General features: G+C 37.1%; 1 protein-coding gene across 11 annotated transcripts in view; it reads right to left on the bottom strand.

Moving 5' to 3' along the window:
- Positions 1-20,528, bottom strand: part of ARB2A (ARB2 cotranscriptional regulator A) — a 423,507-nt gene that overhangs the window by 374,384 nt on the left and 28,595 nt on the right. The window contains exons 1-2 of one of the 11 annotated variants that reach the window (XM_060637732.2): positions 12,280-12,382; positions 11,839-11,962 (exon numbers count right to left, since the gene is read on the bottom strand). The exons of 8 other annotated variants lie outside the window; for them this stretch is intronic. In XM_060637732.2, the coding sequence (XP_060493715.1) occupies positions 11,839-11,944 (106 nt within the window). In that variant the 5' untranslated portion in view covers positions 11,945-11,962; positions 12,280-12,382. Of the gene's footprint in view, positions 1-11,838; positions 11,963-12,279; positions 12,383-20,528 lie in introns of those variants that run through there. 2 more of the 11 variants (XM_060637733.2, XM_060637741.2) reach the window with 2 other exon arrangements.

Raw genomic sequence — 20,528 nt, 5'->3', positions numbered from 1 at the left:
TTAAAAGTTTCAGGTATTAAGATGATTTTTAAATGGTCACTAAATCTTACATATAGATGACACTACTATTTATGAAAAAAGAAAATTATAAATTTAAATAGGGGTAACATAGCACATTATTAAATTTTATATGAAAAATTATAATATTAAAATAAAACATGTAAATGGAGAAAGTTTGATTATCACAAAGAAGTTTTTATTCTTTACACTATCTGATTTCCATACAATAAAAAAATGGTCAACAAAGTTTTTTAAATAAACATTTTATCTTGAAATCATTTTAGATTTACAAAAAAGTTGAAAGATAGTACAGATATTGTCTATATACCCTTTGCCCAGTTTCCCCTATTATTAACATCCTATATCACCAGGGTACATTTGTGAAAATGAAGAAACCAACGTCTGCACATTCTTACTAACTAAGCCCAGATATTATTCATCAGTTTTTTCATTAATGTCCTTCTTCTATTCCAGAACTCCATGTAGGATACCACACTGCATAAACTTGTCATGTCTCCCTAGCATCCTCTGGTCTGTAACAGATTTCCGTCTTTACTTCTTTTCCATGATCCTGACGGTTTTGAGGAATACTGGTCAGGTATTTTGCAGAATGACCCTCAATTTGGGTATGTTTGATTTTTACTTGTTGTGATTAGACTAGGGTTACAGGTTTTTGGAAAGAAAACCACTTTTGGAAAGAGTGAACTGACCCTCTTTTCACACATATCAAGAGGAAAATGATATCCATGGAATATCACAGGAGATGTTAATTTACATCGGTTGGCTAAGGCATTGTCTGACAGTTTCTCAACTATGATGTTACTATTTTTCCTTTTCCATAATCTATTCATTGGAAGCGAGTAAGTCTAGCCCACAATCAAGGAGGAAAAGGTGGAATTATGTTCTATCTTATGGAGCAGAGAACATCTACATATATTTGTAATTCTCTTATATGAAATTTTTGTCTCTCTTCCTCCATTTACACATTTATTCAATCTTACTTGTATCAGTATGGATTCATGGGTATTTATTATATGCTTTGGGTTACAATCAATATGTCATTTATTTTGTTGCTCAAATTGTTCCAGCATTGGCCATGACCATAAACTTTCAGGTGGTTCCTATAACTCTTTGACATGCTCTTATCTTTTTTTTTTTTTAAATATTTCCTTACTTTGTGTTACCACAAGATGCTTGCTCTAGCAATCCCTATCAAAATAACACCAGCATTCTTCACAGAGCTAGAACAAACAATCCTAAAATTTGTACAGGTCCAGAAAAGACCCTGAAGAGCCAAAGCAATCCTGAAAAAGAAAACCAAAGATGCCTCCACAGTTGGAGGCATCACAATTCCGGACTTCAAGCTGTATTACAAAGCTGTAATCATCAAGACAGTATGGTACTGACACAAAAACAGACACTCAGATCAAAGGAACAGAATAGAGAACCCAGAAACGGACCCACAAATGTATGGCTAATTAATCTTTGACAAAGCAGGAAAGAATATCCAATGGAATAAAGACAGACTCTTCAGCAAATGGTGTTAGGAAAACTGGACGACATGCAGAAGAATGAACCTGGACCACTTTTTTACATTACATACAAATATAAACTCAAAATGGATGAAAGACCTAAATGTAAGAGAGGAAGCCATCAAAATCCTAAAGGAGAAAACAGGCAAAAACCTCTTTGACCTTGGTCACAGTAACTTCTTACTCAACACATCTCCGGAGGCAAAGGAAACAAAGCAAAAATGAACTACTGTGACCTCATCAAGATAAAAAGTTTCAGCACAGGGAAGGAAACAGCAAAACTAAAAGGCAACTAACTGACAGAATGGGAAAAGATATTTGCAAATGACATATCAGCTACAGGGTTGGTATCCAAAATCTATAAATAACTTCTCAAACTCAACACCCAAAAAGCAAATAATCCACCTAAAGAATGGGCAAAAGACGTGAATAGATACTTTTCCAAAGAAGACACCAAGGTGGCTAACAGACACATGAAAAAATGCTCAACATCATTTGTAATCAGGGAAATACAAATCAAAACCACCATGAGATACCACCTCTCACACTTGTCAGAATGGCTAACATTACCAACTCAGGCAACAACAGACGTTGATGGGGATGCAGAGAAAAAGGAGCCTTTTTGCAACGCTGGTAGAAATGCAAACTGGTGCAACCACTCTGGAAAACAGCATGCAGGTTCCTCAAAAAATCAAAAATAGAACTACTCTATGACCCAGCAATTGCACTACTAGGTATGTATCCAAAGGATACAGGAGTGCTGTTTCAAAGGGCACATGCACCCCAATGTTTATAGCAGCACTATCGACAATAGCCAAAGTATGAAAGGAGCCCAAATGTCCATTGACTGATGAATGGATAAAGAAGATGTGGTATATATATTCAATGGAATATTATTTGGCAATCAAAAAGAATGAAATCTTGCCATTTGCAACAATGTAGACGGTACTAGAGTGTATTATGCTAAGCGAAATAAGTCAGAGAAAGACAAATATCATATGATTTCACTCATATGTGTAATTTAAGATACAAAACAGATGAATATAAGGGAAGGGAAGCAAAAATAATATAAAAATAGAGAGGGAGACAAACCATAAGAGACTCTTAACTACATAGAACAAACTGAGGGTTACTGTATGGGTGTTGGGTGGGTGGATGGGCTAAATGGGCAATGGACATTAAGGAGGACACTTGCTGGGATGAACAGTGGGTGTTATATGTAGGCAATGAATCACTAAATTCTATTCCTGAAAGAAAGAAAAGAAAAAAAAAAAAAAAAGATATTTGCTCTAGGCTTAACTTTTCCCTGTCCCAGCTCTAGAATCAGTCTGTCAAAAAGTATTTAATGGTATCTTTTAGGCTTTTAATATGGGATGAGGCAAAAATTCTCACTATTTGTCATCACAGAGTCCTACCAAAGCTCAGAAAAACAAAAAGATAAACTTCAAATTTATTCAGTTCTGAAAAGATGTTTTTTAAGAAAGTTTAGGTTTTGAGATTATTCATTCTAACTCAAGTTCCTGAAGAGAAAACAGCTCCTAGGATATATAATAAAGCAAAGCAGTCCCTTTTCCTCTCTTACAGAAATATAACAAATCCAACTGTATGAAACACATGAAAATATGCCAAACAAAAAAGTAGTTTGTCTGCCTCCAGTCTCTAGTCTGTCTCGTAGGACATACAGATAAGCCCTCAAAAAAATCATTTTTTAGTACTCTTCAAACTGCTATACCAAATAAACTTCAACTCATATAAAAATATACCATTTTCAACATTTAAAAATAATAAAATGTTTGGAAATGTCACATAATATGTATATTGGGCTAAAAAAGGGATACATGCTGACAAATTTCTGATTCATTCATAAAGTTCTGAACACCATGTAATTATTTGCGAAACAGAGTAAAATAGAAGACTTAATACCCAAAATTGGGTTGGAGTGGTTAGAAAATGCTTCTCTCTCTCCAGTGAGTTGAGGTTCTGAGACAAAACTGACTCCTTCACTTCAGTCATCTTCTACAGTTCAAAACTTAGAAACCTTTTAATCAGACACACAGCGATGATCCAATACATAAGCAGATAGTTATATCATGTCTAATAACCATTTTCTCTACCAGCTCAGATCATAAAATGCCACCTAACATCTATGTACCAATTTAAAGTTGTCACATACTTTACCTCACTTGATCATCACAACCCTATAAAACAGTAGCATGTATTTATTACCACCTTCACTATCTGTCAGACAAGAAAATGAACTTAGAGAGGTAAAATGGCTTGTCCAAAATTATACCCTAAGAGTATAGTGGAATTAATAGAATAAATGTATTTGCCAATACGTAACTCAATGCTCTTTCAAAATCACCACACTTACTCTATGTTTGATGCAACCCTAAAATATTGTGCCCCCTCTCTTCATTACCTTATAAAAAAGGAAGTTATAAATACAAAAATATGCTTTTACTTTGCCCAGAATGTTCCTGTGAATGACAAAATGTACTGAATAAATAGGAAATCCACAAACTTCTCCTCTGTTAACTAGGAAATCAGATATAGATTTTTTTCTTAATTTCATTAGCACTGAGAGACATGTAGAAAGAAAACATCAGGAATTATGTTTTCTACTTTTTAAAATGAAAGCAACACTATCAAGCTGCAGTTTATACAGAGACTGGGTTCCAAAGGCAGTAGATTAGGCAGAAATCAAGTATAAAAAACATTTCCATTAAGAATCCCTTCAATCACCTCTAAAATACAGTACAACTGATCCATATAATTTAAATATACATCAGATGTAACACAAGTGGTTCTTCTAAAACATGCCTCAGGTGATTAAAGTGATTCAGCAACTAGAATTCTAAACTTCAACTAAGCATATGAAGTAACTGGATAAAAATACCACTTGATATCCAGAAGAATTGAAAACAGAGACACAGATATTTGTACATCCATCTCATAGTAGCAATATTCACTGCCAAGAAACAACCCAACTGTCCAAAGACAGAGGAATGGTGTGATGGTTAATTTTATGTGTCAACTTGACTGAGCCATACCATGCCCAGATATTTGGTTAAATGTTACTCCGAGTGTGTCTGTGAAGGTGTTTCTGGATGAGATTAACATTTGAATTTGGGTGAATATGTATATGATACTTTCAAACACTTTTGGAAAATTAATGAACATAATGAGATTGGCTGGTTGCTCCTAAAGTCACTGAACAAAGTGGTGGAAAAAAAAAAAGGATACACTCAGGGATTTGAATTCTCAGCTCAAGTGTAGCATAAATAACCTGTAATTTTCTAAGCATGTCCTGAAGGTGACCCTTATCTCTTGTAGCCAAAGGGCTGAGATTGTTAAAAATCAAACACAAAATCTCATCCTGCAACTAGCTGAAATACAGTCCAAGCAGAACTACCAGCCTCACAGGTGTCCATTGTTAAAGTGAGGACACCTACTGGGAAAGAATGGGATCGTGTAAATTGGAATGGTGACATGTGGGAAAACCCTGAAGAAGCTGGAGACAATAAGCTTCTAAATTGTGATAATTCTTTGTCAGTGGAAGAAGCCTTCCCATCCTCAGTAGTAGTGGTCTCTCTACCTTACTCTTAGAGAATTATTAGCCTGTGTTGCCTAAGGAAACAGTAATGTCCTCCTCCACCCCGCCCAAGGCTGATGCCAGGCAAGACAAAGCTGATTCTCTTAAGGACCCACTCCCCAAAGCCCTCTTTGCAACTAGACTTTCAACTACACTCAAGTCATAGCAGGCCCCTAAAGGTGAGGTATATAGTATGACTCGTGAGGGGGAGCACAATATCCAACACTCTTTTGGGTTTTCTAATTTATACAGACAGATCCAGAAAACAAGTGTGGGAATAAATATTAAGGGTATGGGATTATAGTAGAAGGAACAATCAGATCATATTTATTAATATAGGCTCACTAAGCAGATATTCCATATTTAACGTTGAATCTTGGGGAACTAGGATGACTGATTAAATGTCAGACCTGCCTTGGTTTAATGCAGAGGAAAGGGTCAAAGGTTTTGGAAGACAGGAATGTTACAATGGATTTGTCACTGAAGACGTACTCACTCACAATGGGAAGGTCCAGAAGACATACCTTTCCCTACTACAATGAGAAATAAATTTGTGAGGAGAACCCTGGCATTCTTGAAGAGCTCTGTAATGACTCATCTTATGCCAGACCTTACAGTGAGAACTAAATCACTAAACTAGGAAATCTGGGATGCTGTTTGGAATCTTCAGTAAGCCGCTGGTGAATCACAGTACAGGCTCTTAGGATTTTGGAGTAAAGCCCTGCCATCTACTGCAGATAACTACTCTCGTTGGTCTGCCATTAGGCCTTAGGAGAGACTGAATGCTTAACCACAGGCTACCAAGTTACCATGTGACCTTAGCTGCTCACTATAAACTGAATGTTATCTGACCCACCAAGTCCTAAAGGTGGGTGTGTACAACAGCACTCCATCATCAAATGGAAATGGTGTATCTCTAACCAGGACTGAGTAGGCCCTGGAGGCAAAAGTTACATGAAGTAGCCCAAATGCAGAAAGTCCCCATTCTTGCTACACTGAACTTCTATCTAACAGCATGCACCTAAGGCCTCAGGGGGAGTTCTTACCAGCTGATAGAAGGCAAAACTCAGGTCTGGTTTACAGATGGTTCTGCATGATATTCAGGCACCAACCAAAACCAGCCAGAGTCTGGGATACCACTGAAGGAAAGTGGTGAAAGGAAATCTTCCCAACGGGGAGAACTGTGAGCAGTGCACTTGGCTACCGTTTGCCTAGAAAGAGATATGGCCAAACATGTGATTATATCAAGATTCATAGGTTGTGGCCACTGGTTTGGCTGGATGGTCAGAGACTTGGAAGGAATATAATTGGAAAATTGGTGATGAGGAAATAAGGCAAAGAGGTGTGTGAATAGTCCTCTCTGAATGGGCAAAAGATGTGAAAGATAGCTGTGTCCCAACTTAATACCCACTAAAAGATTACCTCAAAAGAGGGAAGATTTTAATTACCAAGTGAGTAAGATAACTCTTTCTCTGGACACCAGTCAGCCTCTTTCCCCAGACACCCCTGTCATTGCTCAACGGGCTCATGAACAAAGTAGCCATGGTGGCAGGGATGGAGGAGGCATGGGCTCATCAATATGAACTTACATTAACCAAAGCCAACATGGCTATAGCCATTACTGATTGTCCAAACTGCCAGAATCTGAAAATAACACTTAGCTTCCAGTACAGTGCCACTCCCGAGAGTAATCAGTGAACTACCTGGTGGTAGTGGATTACATCATATTACTTCCATCATGAAAGAAGTAGCATTTTTTGTTCTTACTGGAAAAGACACTTTCTCTGAATACAGATTTGTCTTCCCCACATGAAATGCTTCTGCCATATCTATTTGTGGAGTTACAGAATGCCTTATCCACCATCATGGTATTCCACATTGCATTGCTTCTCATCAAGGAGCTCACTTCCCAGCAAAAGAAGTACAGCAATGGTCCCATGTTTATGAAATTCATTTGTCTTACCCTTTCCCCCACCATCCTAAAACAGCTAGTTTGAGAGAATGGCGAAATGGCCTTTTGAAGATTCATTTACTGTGTCAGCTAAGTGAAAGAACCTGCAGGGCTGAGGCCAGATTCTCTAGAAGGCTGTGTATACTCAGAATTAGTTTCAAATATATGGTGCTGTTTCTCCCATAGCCATAATTCACAGGTCTAAAAATAAAGGGGTAAAAATGGGAGTATCACCACTCATTATTACCCCTGATGAACAAGGAAAGAATGTCCATTTTCTCACTATTCTTATTCAACATAGTATTAAGAATTCTATCGAGTACAAAAAAGCAAGAAAGGAAATAAAAGGCATATTGATTGGAAAGGGAGAAATTAAACCATCAAATGTGCAAACAACCTGATGGCCTAACAGAAAATCTGAAGGAATCTACCCCCAAAACTCCTAGAACTATTAAGTGACATTAGGAGAGCCATTAGACATAATATCAACAAACAAAACTTGATCACATTTCCATAAACTATCAGTAAACACGTGGCAACTGAAAATGAACAAATCAGGAGACTATAGATGCTGGAGAGGATGTGGAGAAATGGGAACCCTCTTGCACTGTTGGTGGGAATGCAAATTGGTGCAGCCACTCTGGAAAACAGTGTGGAGGTTCCTCAAAAAATTAAAAATAGACCTACCCTATGACCCAGCAGTAGCGCTGCTAGGAATTTACCCAAGGGATACAGGAGTACTGATGCATAGGGGCACTTGTACCCCAATGTCTATAGAAGCACTCTCAACAATGGCCAAATTGTGGAAAGAGCCTGAATGTCCATCAACTGATGAATGGATAAAGAAATTGTGGTTTATATACACAATGGAGTACTACGTGGCAATGAGAAAGAATGAAATATGGCCCTTTGTAGCAACGTGGATGGAACTGGAGAGTGTGATGCTGAGTGAAATAAGCCATACAGAGAAAGACAGATACCATATGTTTTCACTCTTATGTGGATCCTGATACACTTAACAGAAACCCATGGGAGAGGGGAAGGAATAATAAAAAAAAAAGAGGTTAGAGTGGGAGAGAGCCAAAGCATAAGAGACTCTTAAAAACTGAGAACAAACTGAGGGTTGATGGGGGGTGGGAGGGAGGGGAGGGGAGGTGATGGGTATTGAAGAGGGCATCTTTTGGGATGAGTACTGGGTGTTGTATGGAAACCAATTTGACAATAAATTTCATATATTAAAAAAAAAAGAATAAACACGTGGCAACTGAAATTAAGAATACAACACTGTTTATAATCACCCTAAAGAATTAATACTTAGGTATAAATCTAATAAATATTTAAGACCTATATGCTGAAAACTACAAAATGCTGATAAAGAAAATCAAAGATCTAAATAAATCAGAGACATACCATGTCATGGATTGAAAGACTCAATAAAGATGTCAATATTCCCCATATTCATCTATAGGCTTAAAAAGAATATTAATCAAATCTCAGTAAATTTTTTTGCAGATATGGATAATTTAACTCTAAAATGTATATGGAAAAGCAAACAACCTAGAATACCTAAAAGCTAAAACTTTTGAAAAAGAATGAAATGGGAAGAATCACTCTACTCAATTTTAAGACATACTATACAGTACAGTAATCAACAGTGTTACCAAAGAGATAGACACAGATCCATGGAACAAAACAGAGAGCCCAAAATGAGGCCACCCAAATACCCAAATATACCCAGTTTTGACAAAGATGGACAAAGTAATTCCATGGTGGAAAGACAGTCTTTTTCACAAATGTGCTGTCACAAATAGAAATTAATAGGCAAAACAAACAAACAAAAACCCCATGACTTAGGTCTCATACCTTCTATAAAAATTAACTCCAAATGTGTCATTAATTTAAAAGTAAAATCTAAAATTATAGAACTTTTTAGGTGAAAACACAGGAGAAAATCTTCATAAACTAGGGTTAGGCAAAGAATATGACACCAAAAACACAATCCATAAAACATAAAACTCGTAAGTAGAGGGGCGCCTGGCTGGCTCAGTCGGTTAAGCGTCCAACTTCAGGTCAGGTCACGATCTCGCGGTCCGTGAGTTCGAGCCCCGCATCGGGCTCTGGGCTGATGGCTCAGAGCCTGGAGCCTGCTTCCGATTCTGTGTCTCCCTCTCTCTCTGCCCCTCCCCCGTTCATGCTTTGTCTCTGTCTCAAAAATAAATACACGTTAAAAAAAAAATTAAAAAAAAAAACTGGTAAGTAGACTGTTTGAAAGATAAAGTTTTATTCAGTTTGACAATTTGTTTGAAATATACTTTGCTATGCACTGCCATTTTGTTTTCTAATATTTCCTATTTAACTCCATGAATTGCTACAAGTTCATGTGCGCTAAACATTCTTATTCCTATAGTACTGATGAATTAACAGATTCAGAGAAGCTAAGCAGAAAAACCTGAGCTTAAATCCAGACAGTTCCATCTTTAGACCCTATCCATACTCTTTTTACATAATTGTACCTCCAAAACCCAGAAAACCTATGTAAACTCTTACAAACTGCTTGAGGAAGTGTAAATTGGACCATAACTTGAAAGATTCAAATTTTCACATTACAGAGTAAGGTTGAAGACTCACAAAACACATCTAGTTGGAAAGCCAGAGAGTCTATTTAGAAGGAGACTTACATACATTCCTTGCCCTCTCTCCTAAATCAACCATTATTCTGAGAGTGCTAGTCATCCCCAGCAGCATACAAGCATGCAGTAAAACCTTCTACAGGGTTGTCCACAACTGTCTCCAATTCCTCTCTTCCCATTCTCTACCGAAGCTCTCCAAAAGAGCTTTCATTTCCATCAATTCATGAAAATAGCTCTTTTTGACGGTCACCAATGACCTCCACACTGTAAATTCCAAAAGTAATTTCTCAGTCCTTGTATAACATGAATTATCATCATGACTAAATTAATTACTCCCATTTTTTTTTACATTTGGCACTCAGGATCTCTCTCTCTTGCTCCTGGTTCTTAGCCTTTCTTCCTAGAAATTCATTTTCAGCTTCTTTTGATGGTTCCTGGTCATCTTCCTGACCCTAGAGTTGAGATGCCCTAGGGCTCAATCTACAGATCTTTTTCCTGTCTACATTGACATCTCCAGTGATCTCAATTAGGACCCATGGTTCTTTAAATATTACCTCTATACTAATGTTTCCTCAAACTTTTATCTCTAACCCAAATGCTCTCCCAAACTCCATACTCAACCTCTTTACCTTCCTGTTTAAGAAGCACCTCAGTTTAACATTTAATATATCTAAAACCTAACTCCTGCTTTCCACTACAATCACCACAACCTGTTTCTCCCAGTTTTCTTAATCTAACAAATCTAAGAGCTTTTTAGGCCAAGGGCATTCGAATTTATCTTGTTGACCCAACAGCAAATCATGTCATCTCTTTCTTCACAACACAACCAGAATCTGTCATCATCCTTTCTGCGACCACTCTGATCCATTACATCATCTCTCACATTTGTGAGAAGAAAGTAATGCTCTTAGCCATTTTCCATTTTTGAAGGTACAGGCTAGCTACACCATTCCATTGAGAGAACATTAGCTCTAAAAGCAGGGACAAGATGAGGCTGGCTTCTTTATTACATACTTATATGCTTTAGGCTTTCAAGAAAAGAGATAAAGTAAGGTCGAAAGAGAGAATCTTGAGATATCTTTATCATCCAGCCTCATAAAGCAGGGCAGGATAGCAGTGAGGGATTCAGAGAAATGGCTGCAACTAAGATGGTCTGGTACACATTCATTTGGGCCATCACCTACAAAGCATCTTGAAGACCACAAAGACTCTACATTGAATAAAAGATTCATTATCTAGCACAGATGGCATCTCAACATTTAGAAAATCCATAAGATTTTCTTTCACCATCAAAGAAAGTAACTGTGAGACCACATACAAATTACTTAGGTAAGCTGATCTGGGGTAAGTCACTAGACAGTTAGATTGAAATATATAATAATGAAGAAATCTTTCAGCTCAAAAATGCACATTTAGGAGTAAAATTCTTTTAGATTGCAGACTTAAAAAGTCTAGAATTCAAAATTCCGGAAGAATGGCTTGGGCAGATTCTTTCTGAGATGTTAACATGGAAAGCCTCTCAAAAAATATTCCTAATTCAGGGCCCCCGGGTGGCTCAGTAGGCTGAGCATCTGACTCCCAGGGTCGTGGGATCAAGCCCTGCATCAGGCGCCATGCTGAGTGTGGAGACTGCTTAAGAGTCTCTCTTTCTCCTTCTGCCCCTTTCCCCCGCTTACGAATTGTCTCTCCCTCTAAAATAATTTTTTTTTTAATTTTAAAAACTATCAAAAATATATTCCTAATTAATGCCATGAAGATAGAATACTGGATTATTAGGCACACCATTACCCTAGCCAAGCATGACATTCTGATCAACAAAAATATGATAATGGCACTTAATCTTGACTCAAGAGACTTATAGTGTTAGTTTTACCTTTAAATAGATGACTTTGGATAAGAAAAGACTTAAGATTTCCTACAGTTGTAAAAGTATGTGATTCTGTGATTTATTTACTGAGTACATACTACACTTCAGACACTGAGACAGTTGTGAGGGATACAAAGAGTTACAAATGGATTAAATACTAATATTCTTATTTTAGAACTGAAATGAAAGGAAGATCACCTAAATATTCCTATACCTTCATGAGGAACAATGAAAACCCCTAAAAAAGCAAATTAAGCATGTACCTTTCAGTGCTGTAGTCTTTTCTTTTTCATCTGGACCTCCCTGCTGGATTTGTGCCATGCTTATCCAAATTGGTAACAAAATTAAAGAGCTCAAGGAAATAGACATCAATCTTCAGAAGACAGTCTAGAATGAATGAAAGCAATAAATTAAGCTCTACTCAATCCTACCTACTCCATGAGAACTTCATAGATCCTCCCAGTTGGGATTAATCTCTATTCTGATTTCCCACTGCACTTTGTTGATGCCTATACCACAGTTACTTATCATAGCCTGCCTTGCATTATAGTTATTTATGTATTTGTCTGGGTTGGCTAACAGATTACAAGTCCCAGGATAAAGGTATCAAGTTTTTGTCATCTTTATATCTCTCATGTCACCAAACACAATGCCTTATACATACAGATACCTAAAGTTGCTGAATGTAATTTAGCTAAACTTACTGTGTAAGTTTAGTTCTCGATCATCTAATTTTTTTTTAAATATCTCCAGGTAATTTCAAAAGCCTGAAATTTCTTTTAAAATGAACTATAAGCTTGTGCCAATTACAAAGTCAGAATGTCTTCGACCTGGAACAGACAGCAGAAGGAGAAAAATACAAACTATGTAAGGTAGCTATAAGCTACCTCTGGTGTAATTCAAAATATAACTTTAAGGGAAAAAATTAGCCCGTTTTAAAAATGAAACTATGTCAAATTCAGTATCTGGAAGCCATATAAATGGCACTCCAGTAAACAATCATAATATAAAATTATGTTTATTAAGATCTAATTCTGCTCCATTTTGGCCAAAGGGAAGGCATTTACACCACAAATAGAAGTTTTTTCCCAGTATGCCCATGAAGAGTAAAACAAACAAACAAACAAACAAACAAACAAACAAAAACACTACTCCTAAGGTTTAAGGGACAAAAATGAAACACATACAATGGAAAAAGTTAAACTAATTTAGTCAATCTATAACTGTTAATGAAATTCTATAAAAACTACATTCATGACAATAATAAAACAACACTGAAAATTCCTCTGATTGAGGAACCCAATTTATTTGCTATCCACAAAGAAAATTTCAGTTTCCTTTTGGAGGTCTATTTTATAACTATCTTTAAAAACTGAGGCATTTTCATAATCAGCTAAGTATAGCAGAAAATAAAAATACCAACACTGAAAATAATATTTTAAAACTATGAATGTCTCAAACAGTCATAAATCGTATTGTCCTTATCTCAATTCTAACTGAGGGAGGGTGGGGTGAGGGCAGGTAGTATAAGAGGAAAGACCATCTGGCTTTACCATCAACTACCACATACCCCTGACAAATTATTTAGCTTCTCTGTGCCTTATTTCCAAATGTGAAAAATAACAATGATAATCATGTTTCCCTCATATGGTTACACTCAGATTAAATGGAAAATAAAAGATCTAGCATAGTACCTGATGCATAATTAAGTGCTCAATATACTCTGGCTTATATATTTTTTAATTGTTATAAATGTATCCTGGTTTCACTGCCTAATAATAGCTCTGTGGTCAGGAACAAGTCACTTAATATCCAAAATCTTCAGTATCCTCATTCATAAAATATAGCCCAAATAATGGTGGCTGAGAATTAATATTATAGAAGGTATATACATCTGATCATTGCTATTATTAGCAATAATACTGCTTCTCAATGGAGTGAGGTTTCCTAATAGGAAAAAGTAGAGTATGAGAGTACTTTTGAGTAGGAAGGCATTTCCACTTAGCAGGAAAGAAGTTATTTTTCTTCTGTGAATAGGTAACTAAAAACTCTGTCAATCTACGTGAATAAAATGTGTCTACATTCCTTCAAGAAACATATCATAGTTTGTATGGTGGACAATGTATAAGATACCAGGGTGCAGTGGTGAGTAAAACAGACATGGTCATGGCCTGGGTGGGGGCTAGCAAAACAAACTGCCAACTTGTAAAACACGTAAGACCTAGAATGATAATTACAACACTGTTATAAAGGTTTATCTATTTACGTGCAGGAATTGGTCTTATCTGTCAAGTCCCACAGGTTTCCATACAAGTTTTACCAGCAATTCCCTATTATACACCATCCTATAGCAGAAATTAAAGAGAAATGTTCACAGGGTACCTGGATGGTTCAGTTGGCTAAGCATGTCTTTTGACTTTGGGTCAGGTTATGGTATCATGGTCATGAGATTGAGCCCCATGTTGGGCTCTGTGCTGGGCATTTAGCCTGCGTGAGATTGTCTACCTGTGTGTCTGTCTGTCTCTCTCTCTCTCCCCCCCGCCCCAACTATCTCTCCTGCACTTGCATACTCTCCAACTCGCTCAAAAAAAAAAAAAAAAGAAAGAAAGAGAGAAAAAGGAAAAGAAAAAAGAAATGTTCATAATGAGAAATCTCATGCACCGCTCTCTGTTAACAATTCCATAACTATCTACAAGGGCTTCTTGCAGTGTTTAATAAATCTATCCTCCTGCCAATCCAATATTTCTTCTAAATATAAGTGGTTTGGTTATTTTTCAATGGCCCCAAATTGCCTGATTACTAAACAGAAGAATTTGGGGCGCCTGGGTGGCTCTGTCAGTTAAGCGTCTGACTTTGGCTCAGGTCACGATCTCACGGTTCATGAGTTTGAGCCCCGTGTCAGGCTTTGTGCTGACAGCTGAAAGCCTGGAGCCTGCTTCAGATTCTGTCTTCTTCTCTCTCTACGCTTCCCCTGCTTGCTCTCTCTCTCTCTCAAAAATAAATAAATATTAAAAAAGTTTTAAACTGAGGGGCGGCTGATTGGCTCAGTCAGTTAAGCGTCCGACTTCAGCTCAGATCATGATCTCTTGGTTTGTGAGTTCGAGCCCAGCGTCGGGCTCTGTGCTGACAGCTCAGAGCCTGGAGCCTGCTTCAGATTCTGTGTCTCCCTCTCTCTCTGCCCCTCCCCTGCTAACGGTCTGTCTCCCAATAATAAATAAATGTTAAAAAAATTTTTTAATTAAAAAAAAATTTTAAACAGAAGAATGTATACTATTATCTCATTGTGACTGTTTCAATGAAAGTGAAATTATAGAATATTTTTGGTGCTAGAGTCATTTTCAAGATTCACATTTTAAAGTTCTGGAGATCTAACGTAGAGCAGGGTGACTACAGTTAACAATCCTATATTGCAAACTTGAAAGTTGCTAAGAGAGTAGATCTTAAAAGCTCTCATCACACACACACGAAGCAGGTTAACTACGTGAGGTAATGGATGTGTTAACCAACCTTATTGTGGAATCATTCTGCCATACATATGTATATAAATCATTACATTGTATACCTTAGACTTACATAGTGTTACATGTCAATTATATCTAAAAAAAAACAAAAAAACAAAAAAACACAAAACCTTGGAAAAAGCTCTAAATACTCCACAATGTTTAATACATATCCCCCCTTTAGATTTTGATCTCACTGAGGACAGGTATTGTGTCTGTCCCTAGCACATGTCTGGCATGTTTGGAACTCACTGGTTATTTGCTGAATTTACAAATAAGAGATGGGGGTTGGGGGAGAAATTCACATTTTAAAGAATAATTTTCAAGATTCTCAAAATTATATACCAATAATCATATTCTTATTTTATGATATAACCAAAAAATTTCACGTTGCAATTTACTTAAGTGATGATATGTATGTTACAAGAGTACTAATTATTATCTGTGATCCTAAACCTTCTAGCAGCAGATGCAAAGCAGGTAAGCATGAAGCGAAAGCAATTTGTCTGTTGCTCTCTCATTCACTGTTAGATTTTTGCCCTCTCAAGTTATCTTCCATGGCTGTGGCACAGCTGGTGAAGCTAAATCGGGAACATTATAAATTCTCAATTTAGTTTTCCTAATAAAAATTCAGAGTTATAACCTGCATGACCACAGATAAACACTACTGAAAATGTGGCCAGCAACCCGTTTGATACATTTGATATATATTAATATGTGCACTCAACATAGTTTATTTAGTATTATCTGATGGAGGTTAGGTTATAGGGAATAAAGTGGTAGAAGGTTTTTACTGATGTGAATTGGGACACAGTTGACACGTTGTATACTTCATGATAACCACTGCTGTTTAAATATGGTTTCCTAGAAATGGTTGTAGTATAAACAAGATTCAAAACATCTCAGTTTGCAATTTCATTCTGTGAACTACACAAAGCAATTATCATATCTTCTTTCCTTCTATGATTCCAACAGAGAATCCACTAAGTATAAATAAAGCTATAAATAACTTGTCATGTGTAATCTTTATCCAGTCAGCATTTCAAAACATGAAAGAGTAGAATATTTCTTAGTTGCCCTGTTTGCTCAAAATATGGCATGAGCACTTATAATATGTACAGGGAAATATACAGAAGCCTAAGTTTCCTACATCTGCTTGTTTTTAGGTAGGTATTAAATAAGGACTAGATATAGATGATTTTGCAATTGAAGGCTTTCCACCTCCCATTCTGAATGCAACGATGCAAGTATAAAATACATCACAAGACAAGTAAAACTGAATTCCCTGGGACCTTTAGAGCTGATTTGGTCCCAAAGAATCTACGTTTACTAAGTCAGGCTCTGGAAATCCAGCTCATAATGCCCTTCTTGTGGTAAGTAGTGCCACAAGTACTTTTTGAATTGGTACCAAAGATTTGCGAGAAACCAAAAGATTTACCCAAATTATAATTAAAATATCTATGTTATTCAGAAATTGCTCATCAGCAAAGGTTACTTCATAATAATCCTGGACAGCTTATAGTTCTGAGGCTGAAGCACAAAAAATGTATGTTTGGGGGCACCTGCGTGGTTCAGTCCATTCAGTAACTGACTCTTGATTTCGGCTCATGTCATGATCTCACAGTTGTGACACTGAGCCCCACATTGGGCTCTATGGTGAGCATGGAGCCTACTTAAGATATTCACTCTCTCTCTCAAAAAGAAAAAAAAGAAAGAAGTTTGGAGGGTGTGTGTGCATATACATATCGGACTGGGGAAAAGGCACAAGAACAAGCGTATCAGGCTAGAGCAGACACAGAAGACAAAGCCCAGGGTAATATGGGCTCATGGTACATAGAAAATGGCATCTTCTACTGAGAATGTCATCGATGCTTGGATCAAAGTTGACATACCTGAATCCAATCTAACGCTTTCTGAAGTAATTTCTTAGTTTCCCAGTCAATGTGATATAGGAGGTTTGGTATGAGAAATTCAGCATTTTAATCTCAATTCTACCACCTACAAGGTGGGTTATCTTGAGAAAGTCATAACTTCCTTAAGAAAAATAACAGCACTTCCTTTTACAGGGCAATTATGAAGATTATATCAAAGAATGTATGGAAGGGGCGCCTGGGTGGCTCAGTTGGTTGAGCATCAGACTTGGGCTTAGGTCATGATCTCACAGCTCATGAGTTTGAGTCCCACATGGGGCTTACTGCTGTCAGTGTGAAGCAGGCTTCAGATCTTCTGTCCTCCTCTCTCTGCCCCACCCCCACTTGCATGCCTGCTCTCTCTCTCTCAAAAAATAAACATTTAAAAAAAATGTATACACATTTTGAAAACAATAAATTTCTCTATAAATATTAGTAATCCACATAATATCAAACAAAATTGGATTCCAATTAATTTGTACTCAAACACAAGGATACCCAAATTAGTCCAACTTCGAGGAATGAGAAACTTCTGATATGCACTGTTTGGATGAATTCTAAAAAGAAATAATAAAGCCCCATAATAAATACCTGTTGAGTTGACTTGGGTTTCCAAAACTATACTGAAGATAATCATAATGAAATATAAATTAATTTTCTTCATATAATTTGTATTCTTTTTTTTTTAAGTTTATTTATTTTGAGAGAGACTGAGCACAAGTGGAGGAGGGGTAGAGGGAGGAGAGGGAGGGGGAGAGAGAGAGACAGAGACAGAGACAGAGAGAATCCCAAGCAGCCTCTGGGCTGGCAGTGGAGAGTCTGATGTGAAGCTCAAACCCACAACACCATGAGATCGTGACCTGAGCCGAAACCAAGAGTGAGACACTTAACCAAATGAGCCACCCAAGTGCCCCGTTTATATTCTTTTCTAATCTTATTAAATATGTGTCTGGAAAATGTTCAAGTATGTGAGTTCTAACTTGATTTAGGTAAAAATGTATCCAAAGAAGAATACTGTTCTAAATATCTCCTAAATAGCATATGTTGGTCACAAAGTTAACAAATGCTTTCATACCCATTACTTTATTAGGTTATCACCACAACTGTCAGGGAAAGGAGGGGTTGACATATCTGCATTTTACAGAGATGAGGTATCATGGGATATATGAAAAGCAAAGTAACCTGGGTCAGGTATGCCAGATCAGCAAGGGATGGTTGGGATTTTAACTCTAGTCTTCTGGATAGGAGCTCCTACTTATGAGCTCCTTTACCTGCATGGTGGAGTCATACTATTTAACTTCAATCAAAAAAACTATTCCAGTTTCAACTTCTCATTTATCCTATAGGAAGTTTTCACTTTTGTGTACTAATTTATATTATCAGCAAGTAGTCCAATATGGAGTCTGAGTAAGTTGGACACAGTTAATTACATATAGATGACAGCTGTCAACCAAAACTGTCGCAGTCTATTTGGTTTGCTGTTCAGAATTAAGATTGATAAAAACACTCCTCATCATTCCTGACAATACTTTTGGTAAATCAAATATTTAAAAGAAAAAGTCAAAAGGTAAGGAATATAATATACAAAGATTTAAAATATTTTTTTTTAACGTTTATTTTTGAGACAGAGAGAAACAGAGCATGAACGGGGGAGGGTCAGAAAGAGAGTGAGACACAGAATCTGAAACAGGCTCCAGGCTCTGAGCAATCAGCACAGAGCCCAACGCGGGGCTCGAACTCACGGACCGGAGATCGTGACCTGAGCCAAAGTCGGACGCTTAACCGACTGAGCCACCCAGGCGCCCCTCATATACAAAGATTTTAGAAGAAACTAATAATGTACTACCATGCCTTTTAACAGGTTCCAAAACTGGAAGTCATCTGGATAGGTTTCACATTACTATTTGCCTAGCAAAAAGACAAACTAAACAAGACTAGAATGAAATCCTTAGAGTATCTGCAAGACAATGCTAAAGCTGAAGCTAAAAAATTAAACAAGGACTAAGTTCTCAATTTTGAAGCCCCTCAAAAGAAAAACTAATTTAAGCAATCTTTTATGAAGTTTTCATAATATGGAGCAGAAATAGCAGAGCTATGGATGAGGACAAAATAATTCTCAAAAGATATGCTCAAAATTTTGCAAAAACAGAACATGTAAAACAAATAACCTCCTTTATATGGGTCAAATATAAATGTCATGTAAGCTACTTAACAGACTTTAATTCTATGGTAAACATAAATAATATTATAAATATACATAACTCCAGGTCAAATTCAACAAAGAGAAATTAACTATATTCATAAGATTTCAAAGTAGCCAATACCATGAAATAGCAGTAATAACTTACTTGCAAAGTCTACATCACATTTTCTCATTCCATATATATGCTTACCAGCATCTCTGCTAAACTATGTGAACTAAAGGTTAAACTTAGATTTTAAAATATAATATGCATGTGGTAGACACTAAGGGGAACCCTCCCCCCCCCCCGCCCCCCGCCCCGAGATGCACCTTCAAGGAGAACTTGCTACGCAGCAGCATGGAGTACAGTTAGCAAAGAGCCTCCAACTGTTCCCCACTTCAGAGTCTGCCTCAGATGCCGAGAGCTGTCTCACTCAAGGTGGTGCCTTTCCCAGGTTGACTGTCTCAGTCGCTGACTGAGCCCAGTGGGAATATGAAGGCCTGCCTCTGACAGGCAATATTTGCTGCGGGGCTCATCTTCAGGTTGGTAGAGGTTTGGTCAGGCCTGCATTAAGTTCAACTTCTCTATCCGACCAATCCTGTTGTCTTTCTTCTTCTCCTAAGTGTTGTTCTTTTTTTTTTTTTTTTTTTTTTTTTTTTGAGGGAGAGAAAGAATGTGAGCGGGGGAGGGGCAGAGAGAGGGAGAGACAGAATCTGAAGCAGATTCCATTTTCTGAGCTGTTAGCACAGAGCCCAATGTGGGGCTCGAACTCACGAACCATGAGATCGTGACCTGAGCCGAAGTCAGACGCTCAACCCACTGAGCCACCCAGGTGCCCCAAGTGTTGGTCTTCCACATCTTTCACACCAAATTTTATCTCAGCACCTGTTTCTAAAAAATCCGATCTGTGACACTGTACTTTTCTTAATGTTTTTTCTGGAAGTTAAAAAAGTTTCATTATGTTGAGACAAGATGTATCCAGAATATATAATGAACTCTGGCAACTCAACAATAAAGAAAAATAACCTAACTTTAAAAATGAACAAAGGATATGAATAGGCATTTCTCCAAAGAAGATATCCAAATGACGAAAGAGCACCCAAAAAAGACATGCTCAACATCCTTAGCCATTAGAAAAATGAAAATCAAAACCATAGTAAGATACCACTTCACACCCTCAGGCAAGGTTATAATAAATAAGAAAGATAATAGCAAGTATTGGTGAGAATGTAGAGAAACTGAAATCTTCATACATTATTATGTATTATGTAAACTGGCATACACTCATTTTAGAAAAGTTTGGCAGTTCCCTAAAATGTTAAACATAGATTTACCATATGACCCAGCAATTCCACTTCTA

This window comes from Panthera onca, chromosome A1 (genome assembly GCF_046562875.1).
Source record: "Panthera onca isolate mPanOnc1 chromosome A1, mPanOnc1 haplotype 2, whole genome shotgun sequence".
NCBI classification, from domain to species: Eukaryota; Metazoa; Chordata; class Mammalia; order Carnivora; family Felidae; genus Panthera; species Panthera onca.
Note: the sequence above shows the minus strand (reverse complement) of the source record. Positions and strands in the feature narration are given on the sequence as shown.